Source organism: Plectropomus leopardus, chromosome 21, assembly GCF_008729295.1.
Source record: "Plectropomus leopardus isolate mb chromosome 21, YSFRI_Pleo_2.0, whole genome shotgun sequence".
In the NCBI taxonomy this organism is placed as follows: Eukaryota; Metazoa; Chordata; class Actinopteri; order Perciformes; family Serranidae; genus Plectropomus; species Plectropomus leopardus.
In genome coordinates this window covers 12,733,365-12,754,262 of record NC_056483.1, presented here as the reverse complement: position 1 = coordinate 12,754,262, position 20,898 = coordinate 12,733,365, and the positions used below count along the sequence as shown (strand labels likewise).

Genomic DNA, 20,898 nt, shown 5'->3' with positions numbered 1-20,898 from the left:
CGAAGCTTAAATCACAAAACATTAAGTCTAATTGTGTCCAAGGTCAGCTATGTTCTAGCCATGTTTTATTTCTGTGGATGACAGGCTGCCAATGACATGAAGAGCAGCCTGACCATATTTTCGTCTGTCTTTCATGTACCCGCAGCAATAAAAGTTCTGCATCTCATTTCCCTACATATATTTTAATCTTTTTTTTTCCAAAGTGGCCCGAAGAGATTTGGTCATCTTGTTAAAAAGGTTGTCTCTTCTTCCGCACCCCCTTAGAACCAAATGACTCCTAAATACACATTAGATTTAAATATTTTATTGCTCACTTATTTGTGGCTTCACGGTGGTTTGTTTTGCATGATTCACTCGCTGCCCTGGGGCCACGGCAGGACTTTTTAGCTGCAAAATGTGCTTGTTTTTCTTGCTCGGAATAACATAATAAGGAGGAAACCTTGGAGCGCAGAGCCGCGGTGCGCTAAGGACCCAACCGACCTTGCCTTTAGCTTTGGATTTTTTTGAGCAGGTGTTTGCTTTTTCGACCACTCAGCCAGATCGTTTCCTTACAACTTAACCGAAGAGTTGCCATTCTTCTTCTGTCCATTAGCTGCATTTTGAGTGAATTGGTTCATCATTTATGTGCACGCCTGCTTCCACACTCTATTTACACCACTCACAGACAAACCATTCACATTTCCGAATTGGTTCCACATGTTGCCATCATTGCCGGGCCTGGCAGAACTGTAGAACGCTAACTTTGAGCGCTGGCAGACCGAAGACTGGCCTCTGATGCTGAGTGTAAATATTTATATATCCTGTCATTTTGTCTTTGTGTCAACTGCTCCGTGTCAGAGCGGGGAATAACAAGCGGGATGTGAGTGATGGGCTGTTCTATTTTGAGTAGGAGGGAGACAGGGGTTAAGGGGATAAGAGGGGACTGAGAAAGGGGGGGAGGGGTGTGTGAGTGTGTGTGTTCGCTGGTTTCATGTTGGCTCAGAGCCCCGGCTGCTCTCTGAATTTTCATCCCAATCTGTATGTGTGTGTAAGTGTGTCTGTAACGCGTGTGTGTGATTACGCCTTCGTCTCATCGGCAGCCAATCCTCTGATTCAGACAGCTGCTGTACAAGCACGGCTGTGATGTGATTACATTATCACATGCATTTAAAGTTAAAGCGCAGCTGATATGAACATATGTAACATGTAAAGGAGGTTGAAAATCTAGAGAGAATCGAGTGGGATTTTTAAATTTTTTTTTTAGGGATTATTATTAGCTGTGTTTCCTTTTTTTAATGGATTAAGATCACAAAAACCTCCTTGGGTGCCACTAAAATTAGCCATTACTCCCCATAGAAAAACAAATAAATATCACAAGTTTAACCCCTTAAAACCTTGCGCAACATCACTTTTGTTGTGCTGCTTTCAGATGCCTTCGAACTCTGAGAAAATTTGTGCAATTTCTTTCAAAAACATGGGTAGAAAGGCAATGGGCAACTTTGTAAGACATGTTCCACAAACTGCAAGAAATTAGTAGATTTAGAAAACTATTTTATAAAAGCTAAATGTCTAGGGAAAGGGACAAAAGCTAAGGAAACATTATATTCATATAGAATTCTCTAGGCACTTTTCACAGGTCACATTCTTGGTTTTAAACTTTCTTTTTCATTTTTTTAGGTCATTTTCTTGTACTTATTTTTCTTTTTTAAATTTCTTGCTTATTTTTGGTTGATTTCTTCTGTTGTGGATTGCCTTCTTCCCATTAGGAATAATTATTGACTGGGGGCTTCCTTTTTTATTGGATTAAAACTGATTTCACTGGATCACAAAAACATTCATGGGTGCCACTAAAATTAGCTATTACCAACTGTCTAGAACAAATAAATATCACAAGTTTAATCTGAGTTCAAATCAGTTGGATATGTGTCTGCAGTTAAGCTATTCTGCGGTGTTCTTTTTGAAAATCTTTTCAAGTGTGTCACATCTTCGCATCCCCAACTCTGATCTGCTAACCCCCGACGAGTTTGACTTTGTGGAGCTCTGTATATTTAGCTCCACAGCCTTGGGAGGGCCCATCCATGCTGGTTATGAATGTTTATGAATGGTCCTTGGCCCCCGTCACAAAAGGCCATAAATCCTTTGAGTGCTGTTATGTTCAATTAAAACCTTTTGCCCCTTTTCCGCACTCCAACAGATATCCTTTCTCCTCTGTTTCTGTCTCACACATACACACACACAACCGGGCACACGCACTCTCACACACTCCATCACCCCGTTAGCAAGCCTCCCCTGGTGAGTCAGGGAGATTTATGGGGAGAAGCTGGGTTCGTCAAGCGGCGTCTTCCCTAGGGGGGGTGTCACAGCTACATTTGTATGCCAGGGATCCTCTCGATGGCGTGAAAAACAAGCCCAGTGGAGCCAAAGGATTGCCACATCCAAAACTTTGTGTCTCCCTCAAGAAAATGCTGAGCAGCAGCCATTAACCAAAATGAAATCTTCGGGGTGAAGTTGGTGGTGATCTTCCAGATATTTATTTCCCCTCTGCTAATGAAAATGTATTAGTGCTTTGAAACCTAGAGTCAGACGCCAAGATGCTTTTTTCTTCCCGCACTCCCCTTGTACTCGTCGCTGGAGACTTGAAAGAGAACAAGGGAACACGTCTTTGCATACAGTGGCGCTGTCTCGCTGCAGATGATATTGTTTTGTTCGGAGAGTTGGAGTTTGGTCCCTCTACGTGAGCTGGAGGAGGCAGATGTTCTTTGGAAGCTCCCAGTTTTCTTGCTCTGTTTGTCTTCGAAACACCGAGAAATCCCACGTTTGTCACCGAAACCCGAAAGTACTCGCTTTTGATGCAGTCAAGGGAGAGCGTGCTTTTATTTGAAATGCTGTCTGACAGGTGTGCCTGAAGAAGCAGATAATGTGTTTCAGGGAGGATATTCAAGCTGTCCTCTCCCTCTGTTCCGGCCCTGATGGAAAGCTCCCTGGTAAATTAAAAAAGTCCCTTTGAAATTTTTAGTCTGGAAATAGCTTGCAAATGTAGTGATGAATGATTTTAAATCACTGGAGCAACCACTGCGTAAAACTCTGCAGGAGTTCTGGCACAAAATTTCTAGTTATCTGGAGAAAATATGCCATTCATGGTGATGATCAGTAGTACCAGGATCTGTTATTATGACTGCAGATCAAGCATGTGAAGAGTGATGGGGAAAACACGTCACCATAATGACCAATTGACCACCCTTGACTAAACCTATCGAATAACCTGACAGCAGACAGGCTGTCCTCATCGCTCGGCAACCACCTGGGGTCTGTGATTCGATTGGTCAAGGGTTAATGGGTTGGGCGCCATGAGAACAAGCGTGTTGTGGATAAGATGTCAGTGTCTGTCTGGGATGTCTCTCTGTCTCTCTCTTCATGTATGCATGTATCCAACATACCAAGGTCAATCTCCATAAAAAGTCTCATTGGTCTTCATCGTTCATCCACAGTATTAATTTACATGAACACGGTCAATGAGCAGTAGTGATGGTTTACATAAATCAAAGTCACAAGCAGCTAGATTTCACTATTTTGTACACATTCAGTTATGAATGGAGGTCTCAGGTTTCACTTTTGTTTTGGCGAGGCTGAGAAACTGCAATGTAAGAGTACTTTGATCCGTGGAAAGGGATTTTTTTGAATGAGTGACCTTATCAACTGCAACGACAGCTCCAAGTGTTTTGTTCTCTTTATTCAATCTCGCCTTCATTTCCTTCAGTTGTAGGGTTCATATTTGCACCATGGCAGACATTCTTCATAACACAGCCAAATAATGATTAATTATTATATATTATGCAGAAGGAATGTAAATCTATTTCTTTTCAAAAGGACTTTATTAACAATATAATGCAAATGAGTCAATCAGGTCAGATTGAAATGAAACTGTCAAGAGGACAATCTTTACAAAAGACTGTAAAAAGGAAGAAAACATACTTTCTGTCTCAATTTTTTTTTATTGCTTTTATTTTTGGACAATAACAATGACGAACAATGATGAATGTCAGAATGACCTGGTCGCTGATTTGACATACAGTTCATACAAACATGAAGAACTCAAACTAAACTATTTCTTTGAACTCCTGCCTATATCCATTCAGGATTCCCGTGGATGTGTAAAAACTCTAAAAACACAAATTCATTAAACTATAAATAAGGCCTTACTTAGTATTAAAATATCTTAAATTCAAAAGGTCTTAAAAAGCTCAGACATGGGAAGTAGCATATTATGAACCAAAATAACTGATATTATCTGTTTTTTAAATAATTTACCAAATATAACATCAAGCAACTAAGGACAAAAGAACCAACCAAAATCATCCAAAACATCCATTCAAATGAAAAATGACCAAGCTTTTTTCAAGGAATGGATACTTTATGATAACCTAATTCCATTGTTTAAACTAAAACTTTACCAGTGGGAAGTAACATTATGTTTAACTGGAATAACGGTTCATGATATCATTGACTTACTGTATGTAAGTAGGTACACGCAAACCCCATGCCTATTATTTTTAATGAGCCCCAACTCTTCATTTTGTTGCAACAAGCGTTTACACCTGCCGCTAATGGAGCATTAGTGCCCTTTAAGTTGAGGCCAACTCCTCTATGAATTTTTGTCCCTGTAAATTCATTGTAATGCAAAACATAAGTGCCATAGTTGTAGTATTTACATCATAAATGCCACTAAAGGTAGGAGGAAAGGTAAGAATCTGAACAAAGGCAGTGGTGGAAAGACTTGCTGCTATTCCAGCTTTGCCCTTTAAGGCCCCGGCTCTTTGAGTGTGTCGAGAAAAGTTACAGCAGCCCTTTGAACGCAGCTCATTCATCAGCACAGCTGTCATCTGCAGCCATAAACTCAACGCTCCGATTGGCTCATGCTTTTTGTGTCCTGTGGTGTCGTTGGCAGAGATGGAGCCGTGGATCTTCAGGTTCAAGGCGGAGGGCACAGTGGATTACTCACAGCTGACCTTCGACCCCGGCCAGAACGAGCTGATCGTCGGTGCCAGGTAACTCATATCCGGGTGCAGTTTTCTAGCTCTTTCTTTAGCATCTCTGCCTCCCCTCCTGTTTCTTTGTCTTGTTGTCTCTCTTTTTGTTGCCTTGTCTCTCATTCCCCTTTTTTCTGTGTTGGTTCATTGCATGAGTAATGATCAGTTTCTCTATAGATGTCTTCAAAAACCAGAGAAAAAATGGCTTTGGAGATTGTTTCCAAGTCTATTGTCTTTGTAAGGCCCAGCCAAGTGTGAGTGTGTATGTGTGTGTGTATGTGTTTGCTGTATCTTTGTGACTGAGACACTGAATGGGAAAGCAATTGCATTCATTAACAAACAATTCTGCTTGTAACAGTGTGTTTTTGTGTATGTTCGTGCCTACATGTGAATAATTGTTAAAGCATGTGCCGTGTGTTCTTTAATATGTTTGTGAATGTTTGTGTGCATGCGTGTGTGTATGATGGGTGTATACATTCACGCTGTGTGAGTCTCCAGCCGATTCCAGATGAAGTGCGCTCTGCACTTCTCTTAATGGCTTAGTTGTCAATAGAGAGAAACACTCACCACAATGTGAACAAGAGATAACAGAGGAGCCAGCAGGAAGGTGAACAGCACAACAAACAGAATCAAAGTGAGCCCAGGGAATTTACTAATGCACCCCAGGAAACTCAGATGGAAATAGCTAATCAGGGATGGTGTGTGTGTGTGGGGACAGAAGAAGAGCAAAGGTCACAGAGGCGAGTGGATTCTCAGTTAAACTGCTCGCAATATTGTGATAATGTAACAGGCACACAATGTTTTTGTGCTTGCAATCTTTTATTTTTACCCACACAATTCTACCAACACATGGTCTTTGGAGCGCTCAAAGGAATGAAATGAGAGATTCAGTTCAATTCTCTGTTCCAACTTGATGACTGCCGAGTGTCTCGCTGTGAAAGGTGTTGTGTTGCTGGATGGATGGCTGCAGGCTGGGTTAGAAGTATGAGTGATAATGGAAGGAAAGAGGGATCGATGCAAATATCAATACAGTAAAACAGGGGGCCGCGGCCACACTGAGACCTGGCTGATAGCCACTCTTCAGGAGATTGATAGATCACAGAAAAAGTGTTTGTGTGTGTGTGTGTGTGTGTGTGTGTGTGTGTGTGTGTGCGCGTGAACATGCTTTAAAATTTGAGCCCCGAAATTAGATATCTACTTTAATGTGAAAAAAACAAAACAAAACAATGCTTGCTCTTTGAAAATGATTGCTGATATGAAAGAGAAAAACACATTATGGCTCATTGTGAAAGCTGTTGCAAGAAAGAAATTGTTTTTTAAGCAATATTAAAAAAAAAATCATTTGGGTTGATATCTAAATAAGGTATTTGCTGTCAATTGCACTAAACTTACCAAATGTTTAAAACAATTTTCTTTTGCTGGCATAGACTAACAGTAATCTTGGATCATGATTGCCCCATGGAATGAAAACTACAAAATATGGATAATACAGAAGTCTCAAAGGGGAAAAAAATCACAATAAATAATGCTTTTAGTCCTAATTGTCAGCTTTCATGTGATCGTATTCTGGTAATGGTGTATAATGGTTTTAGTAGACAGCCCGAGACATCGTTAGTCAATATACTGAATATTCCTCTTGAGGGGACATTCATTAGAACCTAATGTTTCTTGAAAAGTTGTAAATGCCAATGAAACCGTTTTGTTTGTGCTGTGCAAATTTAAAAGGCCTCAGGCAAAGCGGCATAGGCACTTATTAGAGTGAAGTTTCACCGCCAGGCTTTGATTTTCTTTCTTTCTCTGTCCCTGTTTCACATATAGACAAAGCTCCAGAGATAGGAGCGTACTGTAAAACTTTTTAGTGCTTCTTTATCCAGTCTTTCTTGTCTCCTAATTATGAGCTGAGGAAGCCTAGAGGTCCATCATTTCCTGCAGTGGTTGAATCTAAACATCCATAGAAATCTGGTCCCCAGTACCCTGTCAAACTCTAACAACTCCTTTTGCCACCAATGAAAGGGTCAAATATAACTTCTGAGAGGAGAAATCTTCAGACAGAAACTCCACCAATTTTACAAATCAAAGTCTGTTACAGGTCTTGGGGAGTACTACTGCTTATGTGAAAGATGTGAACTACAAGTCACCAGGATTAAATGTCAGTATTGTACATTTCTGCAAACCACAGATATGTTACATTTGTACATTTCATACAAATCACATCAACATTTTTAAAGTGATGTAATTCAGATAACATGAACTTACCAGCAGGAGGAAGGAATGGTGGATGATCAGCAGCAGACAGCAGCATACCAGTGTTTGTGACCAGCAAACAACAAAAACGGCTATTTTTTTCAACCATAAGTTGGTACATTTCCAGTTGTGGTTATGGCAAAGAGTATTTTGGCCCTATTTATGGCGAAAAAACAAACAAACAAATATTGTTTTATTTAGTGTAACCATATTTTTAATAGAAAGTTGGGATGTTTCCAACCATGTTTGTGGTGACAAAACTGCATATTTTTTAACAACATGTTGGGATATTTCCAGCTGAGTTTCTAAAGAAAAAACAGGTATATTTTAATGACATATTGTGACATTTTTAGCCATCTTTGTGGTTACAAAACTGTGTTTTTTTGATGGCACATTCAGACACTGTCAGCCATGTTTAGGGCAATAAAAGTAGTATTGTGCTTTTGTGCCTTAACCTAACCATGTGAACCACAGGGCTGTCACAACATAATATTGAAAATTGAAACATAAGCAACATAAGCATAAGCAAATGCAAGTTTTCAACATATCTGCCGCACATGAAACAACAATTCAACATAATGGTTTGCAGAAATGTACAATGCCAACATTTACTCTGGCCATTCGGTTGATTGTGGGTAATGCAGGTGCCAGATTTTCGCAAGGAAGAAGAATGAGTAAAAAGACATGATCTCTGGTTTTGCTGCATCAGTTTTAATCATTTTTTAAACTGTCTATCATGAGTTTTGACAATGTTATTGAAGTGCAGTGCTACATCAGTAAAAAAAAAAAAAAAAAAAAAAAAAAAAACTCTTTTAAGTGTGTTGAAATCTTCTGAACCTTTTTCACCCCCAACTTGCTGTTAAAGCAGTTTAAGTCTGTATGGTCCCTTTTGGAGGGGGAAATCCCTTTGTACTAGTTGCACTATGGGTAGCAGAGTGAAGATGAAAGAACTACAGAGTGAACACAGATAAAAACTGTACAGAGCTTTAGCCTTGGAGATGCTGTGAAATCCACACATTTTGGTTTATTTAGAGAAAATGTCTCCATCAGCTCACATGCTTCCTTTTTTTCACAGAAATCACCTCTTCAGACTCAATTTGGAAGACCTGACACTGATCCAGGTGAGTGTTAATTCTCTCTTGCTCTGTCTTTCTGATTCTCCCTCAGTCTGATTCACCTACTTTTCTGAGTGAATATGTGCTCACTGTGTCTGCTCTTACAGTCACGCTGGCACAGGCATCCAGAGCGCTGCCTGCGTCCAAACAAACTCCGCGCTATAGTCGTAGTGTGCTGCCAGCTCCCACAACTTAAAGCTGTTACAGTAAAATGGTTTAGCATTTCAGATGTCACAACAACTTCCCATCCGGTGGAGTGACAGTGGGTTCGGTCGACGGCGCTGTGGGTTGATACACAGACGCAAGGAAAGAGTCATGATTTAAAGTGTAGACAGCGTAAATACCCTGCGTGTTTAAATCCAATTTGAAACTGTATTTGATACATATACTCTAGAGCTGTACTTTTCCACATTTACTAGGGTATTAACATCTTGTGCAATTTCTTTAACACGATTTTTGGTGCTCTTCTCGAGGTAGAGAGAGAATCAAATGATCTGAAAAACAGAAATTAAAGAATGCTTACTTCAGGGCTAGAGTTCTGCCGATGGTAACATGTTGTAAAATTTGCACCAAACATGCATAACTAGAAGTTTGCTTAAGGTAGCAATTATTCTTTTTTTTCAGTCTGACGTTCAATCCCTCTCTCCCACGTGTTGTCATTCTAATTTTCTTCCTGCATCCCCTCATTTTTCTTTCTTTCATTACACTTGCATGAGCCCACATCCCCCCCTGCGGAGCTAAGCATTTTGTGACCTGCTGAGCTCCCATACAAACATTGACATATCGAGGGGTTTATTTCTAGGTGGTAGCAGCAAGGCGTCTTTGATGGTTTGACAACTCTTGATGTTTGCCTTTTACACCCTGGAAAACCACAGGAGAGGATGAGGTGAGGAGAAACAGTGGAGCAAGCATGGTTGGATGGAACAAAAGGGAGAGTAAGGGGGGGGTGCTGTTGATATAAATCCGCCTGGAAAGTGAAAATGAGAAAAACGGTCCGACGAAAAGGAGAGGCAAGACTGAATTTGTTGGATGGGAGGGAGCGGAGGGCAGCACGTACAAAGGAATCTGGGAGCAGTGAGACAGCGCACAGACAGAGGGAAGAAACCCCCCACGGAGGGAGACGAGGATTCATGCAGAGCCGGTCTTTTGTGGCCGCTCACTGGGACACAGATGCTTTTTAAAAAATGCTCTGTGCCATCCGTGCACCCAATCATCCCTCCTTCTTTATTTCATCCTGCGCTAGGCTGCGCTAGGAGATTCCACCGACCCAATCAACCCCTCATCTCCAAGACATCTTCTCTTAAGATAATAGGATCTGGAAATTCCCTGCCAAGGCCTGGCGCCAGTTTAAGATGACCTGTGCACTAGTGCCTGCTTTGCATTTGATTGGACCAGGGCTCTAGAGTCGATGGGAAGGCGAAGTTCAACTGCTGAAGTGCTAGTCTTCTATTCACCTCCCTCTGAAAATCTTTTTTCTCTTTCCTACGTATTCATCCTGGCATGAAACGGGAGATTAATTGCACAGAGATTTGGTTGCCTCTGTGGCTGGGTTTACATATATTTGTCAGTCTTATTGTTGTTGGATATGAAAGACTTGAATGAATTTCCCCTTTGGCACCATTGCTCCACTCACATTACATGCATTGCTGATTGATCAAATAGATTTACAAGGGAATGTGGGGCTGAGAGTGTCAGAGTGAACAAAGAAAGTTTGAGCACAAACAGTCGTTAGCAGCTCAGCGCGTTTTATTTCGGTTGCACCACCGTTCAAAAGAGTTGCATGAGGTTCTTTTTTTTTCCTTTCCGGCAGAAGGAAAACAAGCTAAAAGCTACACCTACGCTTGTCTTTGTGATTTCACCCCATCCCCATGCATCAGCCATGTCAGATAATGCCCAGTGGCAGTGATTTGTTCTTGCATGGCTGGCAGCGCTAAGAGTCGGGCTGTGTATGGTTTTGACAGAGCACAAGGCTTAGAGTCGCTGTAATACAAACAGCCTATAATACGCTAAAGAGGTGGATATAATTACCATATGATCGATGACGGGCTGATCTCATCGCGTATGTGCATGCATGAAACATTTATGAAAACAACAGACAAGGTCTTCTGCTGCGTGAAGGCAAAATTAATCCCACCCACTTCCCCTGCCCTTGGTTGTTGTTATGAGTTGTTTTCAAGCATTGTGCAAGGCAGAGGATAAACTCTGAATACTCAGTAGTCTTACGATTGTATTATGGAGGGTTTAGAGTGTAGTGACACTTAGGGTGGTAGCTAAACACCACTGGTCTAACTCACTCTATTGCACATATCGAGTTGAGACTCACAGATCGATAGAGCCTGAGCCCAGCAACCATAATCTGCTCAGTAAATGCCCTCCTAGCTTGGAGGTAATAAAAAAAATAAAAAGAAAGCCGAGAACATCAGAAGCTGTAGATAGAGGGGACCTTTGTTAAAAGAGTTGATGTCAAGCCATCTGTGAACTTCTACGCTTTCACTGCCCTTTTCGCAGCCACCCCTCATATTTGTTCTTCAGTAAGTCCTGGGAGTGGAAAGGGTTCAGTCACTTGGGGGCCATGTCCACCAAAGTTTTTTTTGTGAGGCCTGCAGAGACCTTTTAAAAAATGCTTTGCAATAGGAGCACTGTGTATTTGTGCTACACAATAAACACCAACAGAGGGACGAGGCGCTGAGCGTGTATTCTGAGCTGAGTGCTGCCGGTTGGCTGTTTTTTTACTGAGCGCCAAGAGTTGAAAAATGTTCGACCTTGGGTAAAAATGCTGCACTAATTGCTGTCAGTTCATCTGTTCTTGTGTATTGGCAGATGTTACTTTTAAAAAAATCTAGGAAACCCACTGCCTTGAAAAATATAAGTAAATGTAACTACAAATCTTCATTTACTTTGTTTACTTCATATCTAAGTGTTTATGTACAATTTAGTTAGTTTTACTTAACTTTGTGAAGTTTAATTAAATCAGTCTTTCTAAGTTTTTGCAACTTCAGTGAACCAAGTTTAGTGTGCTATACATATGTATTCTGCAAATAGTCAGTCATATTTATATATTCAGTTATCTCTTTACAAAGCAGGTAATTTCACTCTTTTTTACAAACAACAACATCTAAAGATTAAGTAACTGCAGCTAAATTTTAAGTAAACATAACAATTAGATATAAAGCAGGGCTGTCAGCGTTAACACGTGAGTCAGGATTAACTAGTTAATTTTTTTGTTTTTTGACATTAGTTGCCAGCTGACGTTCCTGTTCTTGAGAGGCTGTACCAGGGTGAGTTTTGAGTGAGACTGATGATACTGGTATTATATGAAACTAGAAGAATTAAAATCCTGTGGTACCAACCCTGTCGTACTAGCTTCTCAGGAAGGGGGCTAAATAAAGCTCCACAGTTAGGCAAAATTTTGGTAATAGAAACACAGTATGATCATCTCACAGGAGTCCCTTGACCTCTGACCTCAAGATATCTGAATGAAAATGGGTTCTGTGGGTACCCATGAGTCTCCTCTTCACAGACAAGCCCACTTGTTATGCTTATCTCGTGTTCTTCCTGTATGCTTCAGCCTTCCCTTTATTCAAAGCAAGTAGTCCAGCTTGTGCCACCATGCTCATTTCCGTCCATATTATGTATCATAGCAACGAGACGCAACCAACTAAAAAAAAATGCTGCACCTCCAAAGTGTTCTCAAACACTACCAGGAGCGTTTGGTGTTTTCGGCTGAAAAAAAAAACAACTTTAGTGAACATGGAGCCTTAAACCATTTTCTCAGGTGAACTCTGGACAATATCTAGACAGTCAGGTCCAAACATTGTCTAGAGTTTCCCTTTCACACATGTAGCACACAAGAGATATCAGAAGAGGTCTTACCTGCTGGAAATACTCGTTCGGTTTAGGCGAGGGGTGGCAAGCAGGAGGCAGGACCTGGCGCAGATTACATTGCAGTCATGTAGCCAGTTTTGGTTTTTAGTAGTTTTGTCATAAACAACACAGTCCTTTGCCATTCCTTGACTTTGTCTGACAATATCGCCTTATGCTCTTACCGACGGAAAATTCCCAAATCTAGTCATCTCTCCATTTATTCTTTTTTTATTGCCGTCTTCATGTAAATGACTCTATTTCTTCACCCTCAGGTGTTTGTTTTCTTCCAGTTTCATGCAAGCCACATGATAGACACATCATCAGCATGCCCACTTACCCACTTGCCATGAATTTTTGGACCATTACCTGCTGTATTCACACATGAACTGAATCTGACATTAAATGGCCAATCCAACTGCTTTGGACAGTTGTGTTCTCATCTTCAGATCTCCCGGGTAATGCGTGGATAATTTTAGCTTTGCAGTGTGTGAAAAGGGCTTTATATACAGGTTTGTCTAAGGGACTATTTACACAACAGGAGGACACTTTTAGAACCATAAAGAGAAAATCTTCCACCTGACTGTACATGAACTTGCCAGCATGTACTCGAGCTGAATGGCAATCAGGGGGTTGAGATGGGAATCAGGCGCTGAAACATGAGTCAGCCCTCCCTGTGGCCTTGATTGGAGTTAATATCGGGCACTTATAGTTTTTTTTCTGCAGTGTCTCAACAGCCTGAGGAGGCCTTCCTCCCCCCTGTCAACCTCTACCCTCATCCTCACTGATCTGGAAAATACTGTCAAGAACAAAAGGTGGATACTTTCCTCCTTGCTCCACTTTCAAACTTGTGCAGCTCAAGTTAAAAAAAAAAAAGACAGGGACTTAACTCTGCAGCATGCACAAATAATGAGTCTTTTAGAATGAATGCAGCTAAAGAACTGTCTTTGAAAACAGCAGCCAAAAAGCGCAATATCTTTCTTCCATCTACAGGTGAATCCCACTTCTTATCTCCTATCTGTTTGGTATTGTCCTCCTACCCCCTCTATCCGTCATTCAGCTCCCTGCTCTCGTCTGCTGCCAACTTTGTACAGGCAAATCAACGCTGGCATCACTGTTATCCAGCCTCCGTGGCCCACTGCAGAGAGGGGACAAACACTGATGAATTGGCCCTTCTGCATTTGCATTGTGTTCAATTTCCCATTGTGCTGCCAGGGCTGATGAATGGCCAAACCAGCTCGATGTACCCCTCAGCCTTGTGTTTCTTTCTGCCCGTGATCTCCTCAAATAATGACCTTTGTCAGCGTTGAATACCCTAATGTAGTGATCCCCACTTCCCGTGTTAGCTCCGTCTTTACCCTTGCACACCTGGTCTATTAGCAAGCCACGCACTTTTCATGCTGGTCCTGATAACTGAAGTATCTAATTTGCAGGCACAATAAGAGCTTGTGAATTCACAACATGCTAATGTAAGAAGAAATTAAAAATAAAAAAAACACCTCCTCCTGTAAGAATCCAATATTAGCTTGCTGTTTCCATGCTAAATCGAAACAGGATGCAGACACTGAGACGGAGTTTCAACAGAAACACTGTGGCATAGCATTAGTCAATAAGCACTGGGGTGAGGAGGATCAGTGGCATTGTTCACCATTCGATACAGCACCAGAGGAGGAGAAAAATAGGGGATATTCACTGTAGCCTCTCCTATGAAAACACTATCCATAACAACTCCCCTTGGCAACAGTCACTGTATGGTGTTGAGATGTATATTGTGCTTCCATTTTTCTTCACTTCCTCTCGTATTGTTGTGCCGTTCCGAAGGAGAGGAGACTCCAAAGAAAACAAAAGGCTCTCTCCCAGTCACACATGTTGTATTTCATGGGCCTGCCTCTTGCAATTACGCTTCGTCAGACAGACAATTAGCCCTGCTAATCAGCGGCTTACAGAAACTGTCCTCCATAGCTCTGGAAGCATTGCTAATTCAATTACTAGAGCCCACTAACTCGGCCATTTACATGCACAGAGTGAATCGCATCAGTGGGATTGGAGATACCAGCACGCTTAGTGATATCATGGACTTTGATGCCATGTTTAAGCAAGTAGTAAGAGGCGTTGCAGGGGGTCACTACAACCAACTTATCTTTTCATGGCATATGATGATACGTGTAGTGACTCAGCCCGACACACTCGGCGAGACATAACATCAAGACCAATTTCACGTGTAAATCTTTCAGCAGCTTACATCAGCAGACATCAGTCTGAATAGTAAATATTGTGCCAGCACATCAAAAGGCAATATCAGCTATTCATAAGACAGATTAGATTTCCCCGGCAGGATTTGTCCAGCTCTCACTCTCACCCCGCCGTCCCCTTGTAATGAGACACACAGCCAGTCGTTTCATAGAGCTAGACAGCTGTCAGCATCGAGTGCGTTCTCCGGACCCTCTTTATGCAAAATATATTCAGTATCATGTCTGGAAACAGTGGTGTTTTGGAATTCTGCGCCTCACTCCCTCATTCATTTCACTGACTACTTCTCTCTGCCCACACTGTCTCCGTTGTTCTGGCTGACTCCTAAGTTGGACTCTCTTTGTTGTTTTTTCTATCAGTTTGTTCCATATTTTCCTTTTTCTGTCCTCTCCTCTGTCTCTGTCTATCTCTCTCGCTGCCCACTCTCTCCCTTGGTATCTGTCCTGAACCCACCTCATAGTGACAATAGCCCCTCAGTGTGAGGGCTGACAAGAGGCCTGAGAACAATGGTTCATCTCTGAGGATTGCACCCATTACAGGGGACAGTGGAGAGGGCGGACACATGGGACATACCATCTTAGGAATTTCTTCTTCAGCCTCCCTAACGCAACAAATTACTGCTACCAACTGTTTCAAATCCCTCTGCCTCTTTCTTAGGGCGATTCACACCTAAAGGTCCAGTTCCTGAATCGAACCAATGTGAAGGGGATATATTCTTTCAGTTTTCGACTGGTCCGGTTTACTTTTAAAAAGGAAATACTCAAACAGTCCAGGAATTGCAAACAAAGGTGATGGAGATATCATTCAATCATTGGTCATGTTCTGGAATAAAAAGACAACAAAGTCCTTTCTATTTCCAGGTCGATATCGAACATCAGTGATACTCTACCGATAGCCTGCAGGCCCCTGATAAGGTGCCTGGTAGACCCCTGTTCATTTTCTAATTCCCAATAAAAATATTGAGATTCACACAAGAATTATTTCTGTACTTTTAGTATAGTGTCAGGGTATAGTATCAAAATAGAGCTTGTTTATTAAAAGAAGTGCCAGTAGAGGATCCCTTGCACCCCCAGACAGAGGTCCTAGCAAACCCCTAATGTCCTAAAATCCTAGAAATGTCCAGAAATCCTAGAAATGTCCTAAAATCCTAGAAATGTTGACTCAGTCTGACTCCTTGTGACAGGGATTTGCATCTTCATTACCACTGGACTACCCCCCTATAGATGTGTCTTTACGTGATAATGCGTTGTCTTGGATTGATGAAGATTTTAAAGCAGCAAAGGTCGTCTGTTATTGGCTGCAAAGAAGTGTACCTGTTGGAAGTGAGCTGTTTGCAGAAGTGCAGTAAAAGCCTTTTGTATGCAGCCCTTCATCTAACATCTCACTGTGGCTGTTTCTGATTGTAACTTTCTCCCTGCGGTATTGGTAGCCACAAACAAAGTTCTGCTAATACAGTAATTAACACATTAAATTTCTCATATATTCTTCATTATAGAAGTACCCTGTTATTTTGTTATGTAAAAGCTATTTATTGTAAAACAGCAAAATAAGGCAGCACCTCATATACAACTGAAAGCGAACGTGCAACAATAAAATGAAGCAGATATCTGAGAGTACGAGCAGAGATGCAGAAGAGAAGCTAAACTTCAAACCACAGAGATTTAATTAGACACTACAAAAGTACAGAGAGCTGAACACACAGAGACTTTTAAAAATGCCTTTCTCTCTGCTCCCCTACACAGACATGAGTTGATTTTTGCACACACGCTTGCTTCAGGGGAGAAGGGGGACGTCAGGGGTTGGCTGCATTTGGAAAGACGTCCCCACTACTTGCTTGGTTGAGACAATCTTGATAAACTTCTGGCTCACAATCTGATTATCATGTTGGACTTCATTGTACTAGTATCAGTTGTTTCCAAATCTTTCTGGTTTACATACTTTGGTGAGTACAATGTTATCATGCCCAATGAAAATGATGAAAATAAATAGTTGTAATAAACTATAATTATCCTTTAACAGCTGTGTATCGCTGCCTTCTCCACAACATCCAATGGTTGCTTTTCTCCAGAGATGATTACAGTGCCATGATGGATATTTATTTTCCTTTCAGGCCAATTCGCCACCACGCTCAGCTCACTAAATTTAATCCTGGTCCCCTCTTATTCTCTCATCTTCTTTGTTTCCTCTCTAAGTCTCTATTTCAGTTTCTTCTAGGTGACAAAGGCACAGAAAATGGTCTTTGTAACGCAGCTTCCTCTGATAAAGCCAAGAATTATTATTTAACGACGGCGCATTCCAGACATATTTCGGTTCAAGACACATTCATCTTAGGAGCACAGTGGCTGAACAAAAGCATGTTAATGAGCTTTTAATGTTTCTTAATGACACCGGCACTTGCCTTTGCATGGCTGTGATTCTGTTCTTTACTCTGGACCATTTGAGGCAGGGTAGTCAGATAGGGTGGCTTTAGTGGTCAATGATGCCAGCACATCCCCCACTTACAGGCTCATAGACATCAGCGCTCATAAAGTTGATGTCTTAAAGATGTAATAGGAATATATACGACTCTGAAAATCTGCTTTGAACTATTTCAGATGACGATAAATCACATAATCGCTCCGTAGTGATAAAAGCAACCACTTTGCTCTCATTAATGTGATCTCAAGTTGTAATTTTGCATCGTATTATGATTGATTTTTTCCCTGAACATGAGTGAGGGAGGTTTCGGGCCATTAACAGGTTTCCCCCTACCCTCCACCCCCTGCGATTAGTGAAAGCACTTTTGAGCGCCTACATTCAATTCAGCTGGGACACGCTGTGGTGCTGTGTGTGCAGGCTGTGCCGCTTGTGCTGATGTGTGTGGTTTGTGGCTGCGTGGCCCCAGAATAGCCCGCTTTGGCCTGGAATGTGAACTGACACACACATACACACACACACAGCGAAGAGCAGGAGAAGCCGGCTCACATTAATACTCCATATCTTATCCTCCCTGAATAGTACCCCACACCCCAAGCTCTCTCTCTCTCTCTCTAAGCTCCCTCCTGTTACACTGTAAAATCTGACAAGTTGATCTTACTTAAAATAATCTTGGAAAACGATTGCTTTGAAAAAGAAAAGTAAATATAACTATTAATCTCAGTTTATGTTTACTTTGTATTAGGACTCTTAGACAATTAATTATTTTAATTGTGATTAATCACTGAATTTCATCAAATGTTTTCAGTGCCATTATTTGGCATTTCAGAACAGTTTTGAAGTCCATGTTGACAAGATTGTCTTGATTAGGAGTCAAATGGCAGCAAGAAAACTGCATGGGACTAGCATAAAGTGACGATGTCTGTAAAGGGGAGACTTATGGGTTCAAGTAGAGCCCATTTTTATTCAGATATCTGGCGGTCAGAGGCCAAGGGACCCCTGTGAAATGACCATGCTGATTTTTCATCAACAAAATTTAGCCTAGAAATTGTTCCACCCACTCACTCAGAGACTAGCATTACACGGTTGGCACCGTTCTATTTCTTAGGTTTTTTCATTTTATATGATGCCCGTTATCATCACTCTCTCTTCAAAACTCAGCCCGTACAGCCTCTTAAGAACAGTAAAGTCAGCCAGCAATTAACATGATTAAAGAAAACTAACGTGTTAATTACAGACCTTTATTGCATCGCGATTAATGCATTAATGCAGACAGCCCTACTTTATATCTAATTGTTATGTTTACTTAAAATTTAGCTGTATTTACTTAATCTTTTGATGTTCTTGGAACTTAAGAATGACAAATGAATTTACCTTGTGCCTTTATATGTATACAACTTCCATAAATCAAGCTTGGTCTGAACTTGATCATAACAAAGAGGTTTTAGCTAATGATGAAGTTAGGAGATCTGCAAGTATTGTTTTTTAAACATAATTAAGAGTATGCAAATATGACTGACTCATTTGCAGCCAGCAGAGTACAGATATATGGCACAGTTGCTACAACTTCACACAATTAAGTAAAAATAACTACATTTTTAAAAAAACTTAGCAATTAGATACAAAGTATATATAAATTAAGTCTAATAGTTATATTTGCTTATATTTTTCAAAGCCATTGGTTTCCTATATTTTTTAAAAGTAAGATCATCTTATGGGATTTTACAGTGAACTGCCTATGTGTGCATTTATGTGTGTACATACGGGTGTTTCTAGGCCTCCCAAAGGCGAGTGAGGCGGGAAGCATTGTCATAAAACACACAGAGGAAACTCCAAGAGCCTTCTCAAAGAGGAAATGAAAGAAGTTCTCCTAAGTGCTGAGGGGGGCTCAGCTTTCGTTTCCCCTCTTGTCCTGGCATAAAAAAGCCCTGATACCAAGGTGAAATCTAATATTCTCTTTCAGTTAGCGATATTTACTATATTCCCACTGAGAATGAATTCCTGTGCCTCTGGCCACTCGCCAGGTTATTGCTGCAGGAAACCTGTGTCTCTGTAGCCAGAAAAGAAGTTGAATACTTTTAGAGACTTTTCATTACTTAATGTTAAGAGTAATATTGCACCAGCCAGTTTTTCTGATAAGTATTCCTCTCTGTGCCAGTCACACGGAGCTGGTGGCGGTGATGGCTAATTCGGCCTGTCACGAGCACGAGTGTCTTAGTGGCCCGGTGCTGTCCTGAGGCCAACACTCATTTCATGAATCGAGAACTTTTATCAATGAGAAAGCCCCCCTGAGGTCACGCTGAAATTAAACGGCAGAAATTGGAGCACGCTGGTGTCTTCACCCTCGAAGCAGACGAGTCGAGGTTTTATCTCCGCACTCCTCTCCCTCTTGTAGTAAAATGTAAAAGGCGCCCCTCTGTTTCTGCCTTACATGTAAATCACGCTGACATCCTACTCTGGGGACTCGCGTGTTATGTCTTAAGATGCCTCTTTTCCCTCACACATAAATCAAATCGGGCATTCAGCTCTGCTCAGACGTGTCACTCGTTTCGAGAGGTCTCAGCTTGGTATGCACCTTAATTGGATTCTGTGTCTGTATTTACCATGTTTTATAAACTTGAAAAAAAAACAACTGTGTGTGTATGTGAGCATTTTGGGATTGAGAGTACAGTGATGTAAAATTCAAATTCATTTACTGTTCGCCTATGTTCTAATCCACTCCTCCCACTCAAGTCAAAGAATAGTCAGCAACCAGAAATCAGTGCATCAGTCAGCGTGTCTACCTTATTACAGTATAATTTTCTATCACATTTCTGTTACTATGTTTTCATGTCTACTCTGGCATTTTTATTGCCCCTGCTATCTCAGACTAAGTCACACATCAAATTGACTTCAAAAAGGTTGGATTTTTGCCATAGTTGAGAGTCAGACATTGTTTTGTTTGGGTTCCCTGAGTGCTTTTTAAAGTGGTTCATGGTGACATGGCGCCAAATGTTTTTGATGTTTGCTTCTTCTTGATGGTTTATTGGAGCCTTGTGCTGCTTTTCTCTCTCTCCGCAGGAGGCTGAGTGGCACTGTGATGAGTTTACCAAGGGAGCCTGCTTCAGCCGTGGAAAATCTGAGGTGAGTTTAAGTGATGTCTGAGCATTTCAAATGTCACGCTTTTATATTGCTTTATCAGACACTTGTCACCATATTCAGGCAAAACAGGTTTTAGTGTCATATTGTAAAAAAAAACAACAACCCAAAAAAAACATCCTGTCATCAGTAAAAGGTGTACTTCATGATACTTTGCAGTCAATGCAAGATATATTTGTTTTAATAAAGTCAGTGAAAGGGATATTTAGTATTTGATTAAACAAAAACCCTACAACCTACGCTTCCCACGATGCAACTAAATAAAATCTTTGTTAGACTCTCTGCGTTTGGAAAATGCCAACATATTTCACACTCCACACCTTTTTTGTAATGCAAGAGTCTACAGCCAATCTAGCAGATCTATATAAGGTGCTAAATGCTAATGTCAGCATACTCAAAAGCTCAGAGATAACATACTGATGTCTATGTTTAACATGGCATCATCTTAGTTTAGAGTGTAGCAAGCTAATGTTTGTGCAGAACACAAAATACAGCTAAGAATGATATGTCACTGGTTTTGCAGGTTGGTTCATAAAACAAAGTATTCAACAAATAAAAATGTTTAAGGTAGTCAGGGGATTGACCAAACCACCGGCTGACACTGCCATTCCTCAAGCCATGCTGCCAACATGGCTAAAAGGGGTTCTAGCCATCAAATATCCAGGTCAAGATTTTCTCTTTCATGGCCACTTGTTTTGGCTAATCTTTAGAAACAGATAGCTGCATATGAATGCAGATAAAAAAGAACAAGGTAATACAGCTTAAGATGTTGTCAGATGATAGCTAACAGGTTCTGAGACTGCCTCTTTTGGTCTCCATGCAGACTGTTTAGCTGGTGTTAAAATGTATTTGATCAGTACTACTTGGAC

General features: G+C 41.0%; 1 protein-coding gene across 4 annotated transcripts in view; it reads left to right on the top strand.

Moving 5' to 3' along the window:
* sema5a (sema domain, seven thrombospondin repeats (type 1 and type 1-like), transmembrane domain (TM) and short cytoplasmic domain, (semaphorin) 5A) overlaps nt 1-20,898 on the top strand; it is a 146,606-nt gene that overhangs the window by 46,625 nt on the left and 79,083 nt on the right. For all 4 annotated transcript variants that reach the window (XR_006107011.1, XM_042510744.1, XM_042510742.1 and 1 more), the window contains 3 exons: nt 4,925-5,024; nt 8,326-8,371; nt 19,952-20,014. Coding sequence is in view for 3 of the 4 variants with exons in the window: in XM_042510744.1 (XP_042366678.1) it covers nt 4,925-5,024; nt 8,326-8,371; nt 19,952-20,014 (209 nt within the window). In the remaining variant the exon portion in view is untranslated. The remainder of the gene's footprint in view (nt 1-4,924; nt 5,025-8,325; nt 8,372-19,951; nt 20,015-20,898) is intronic.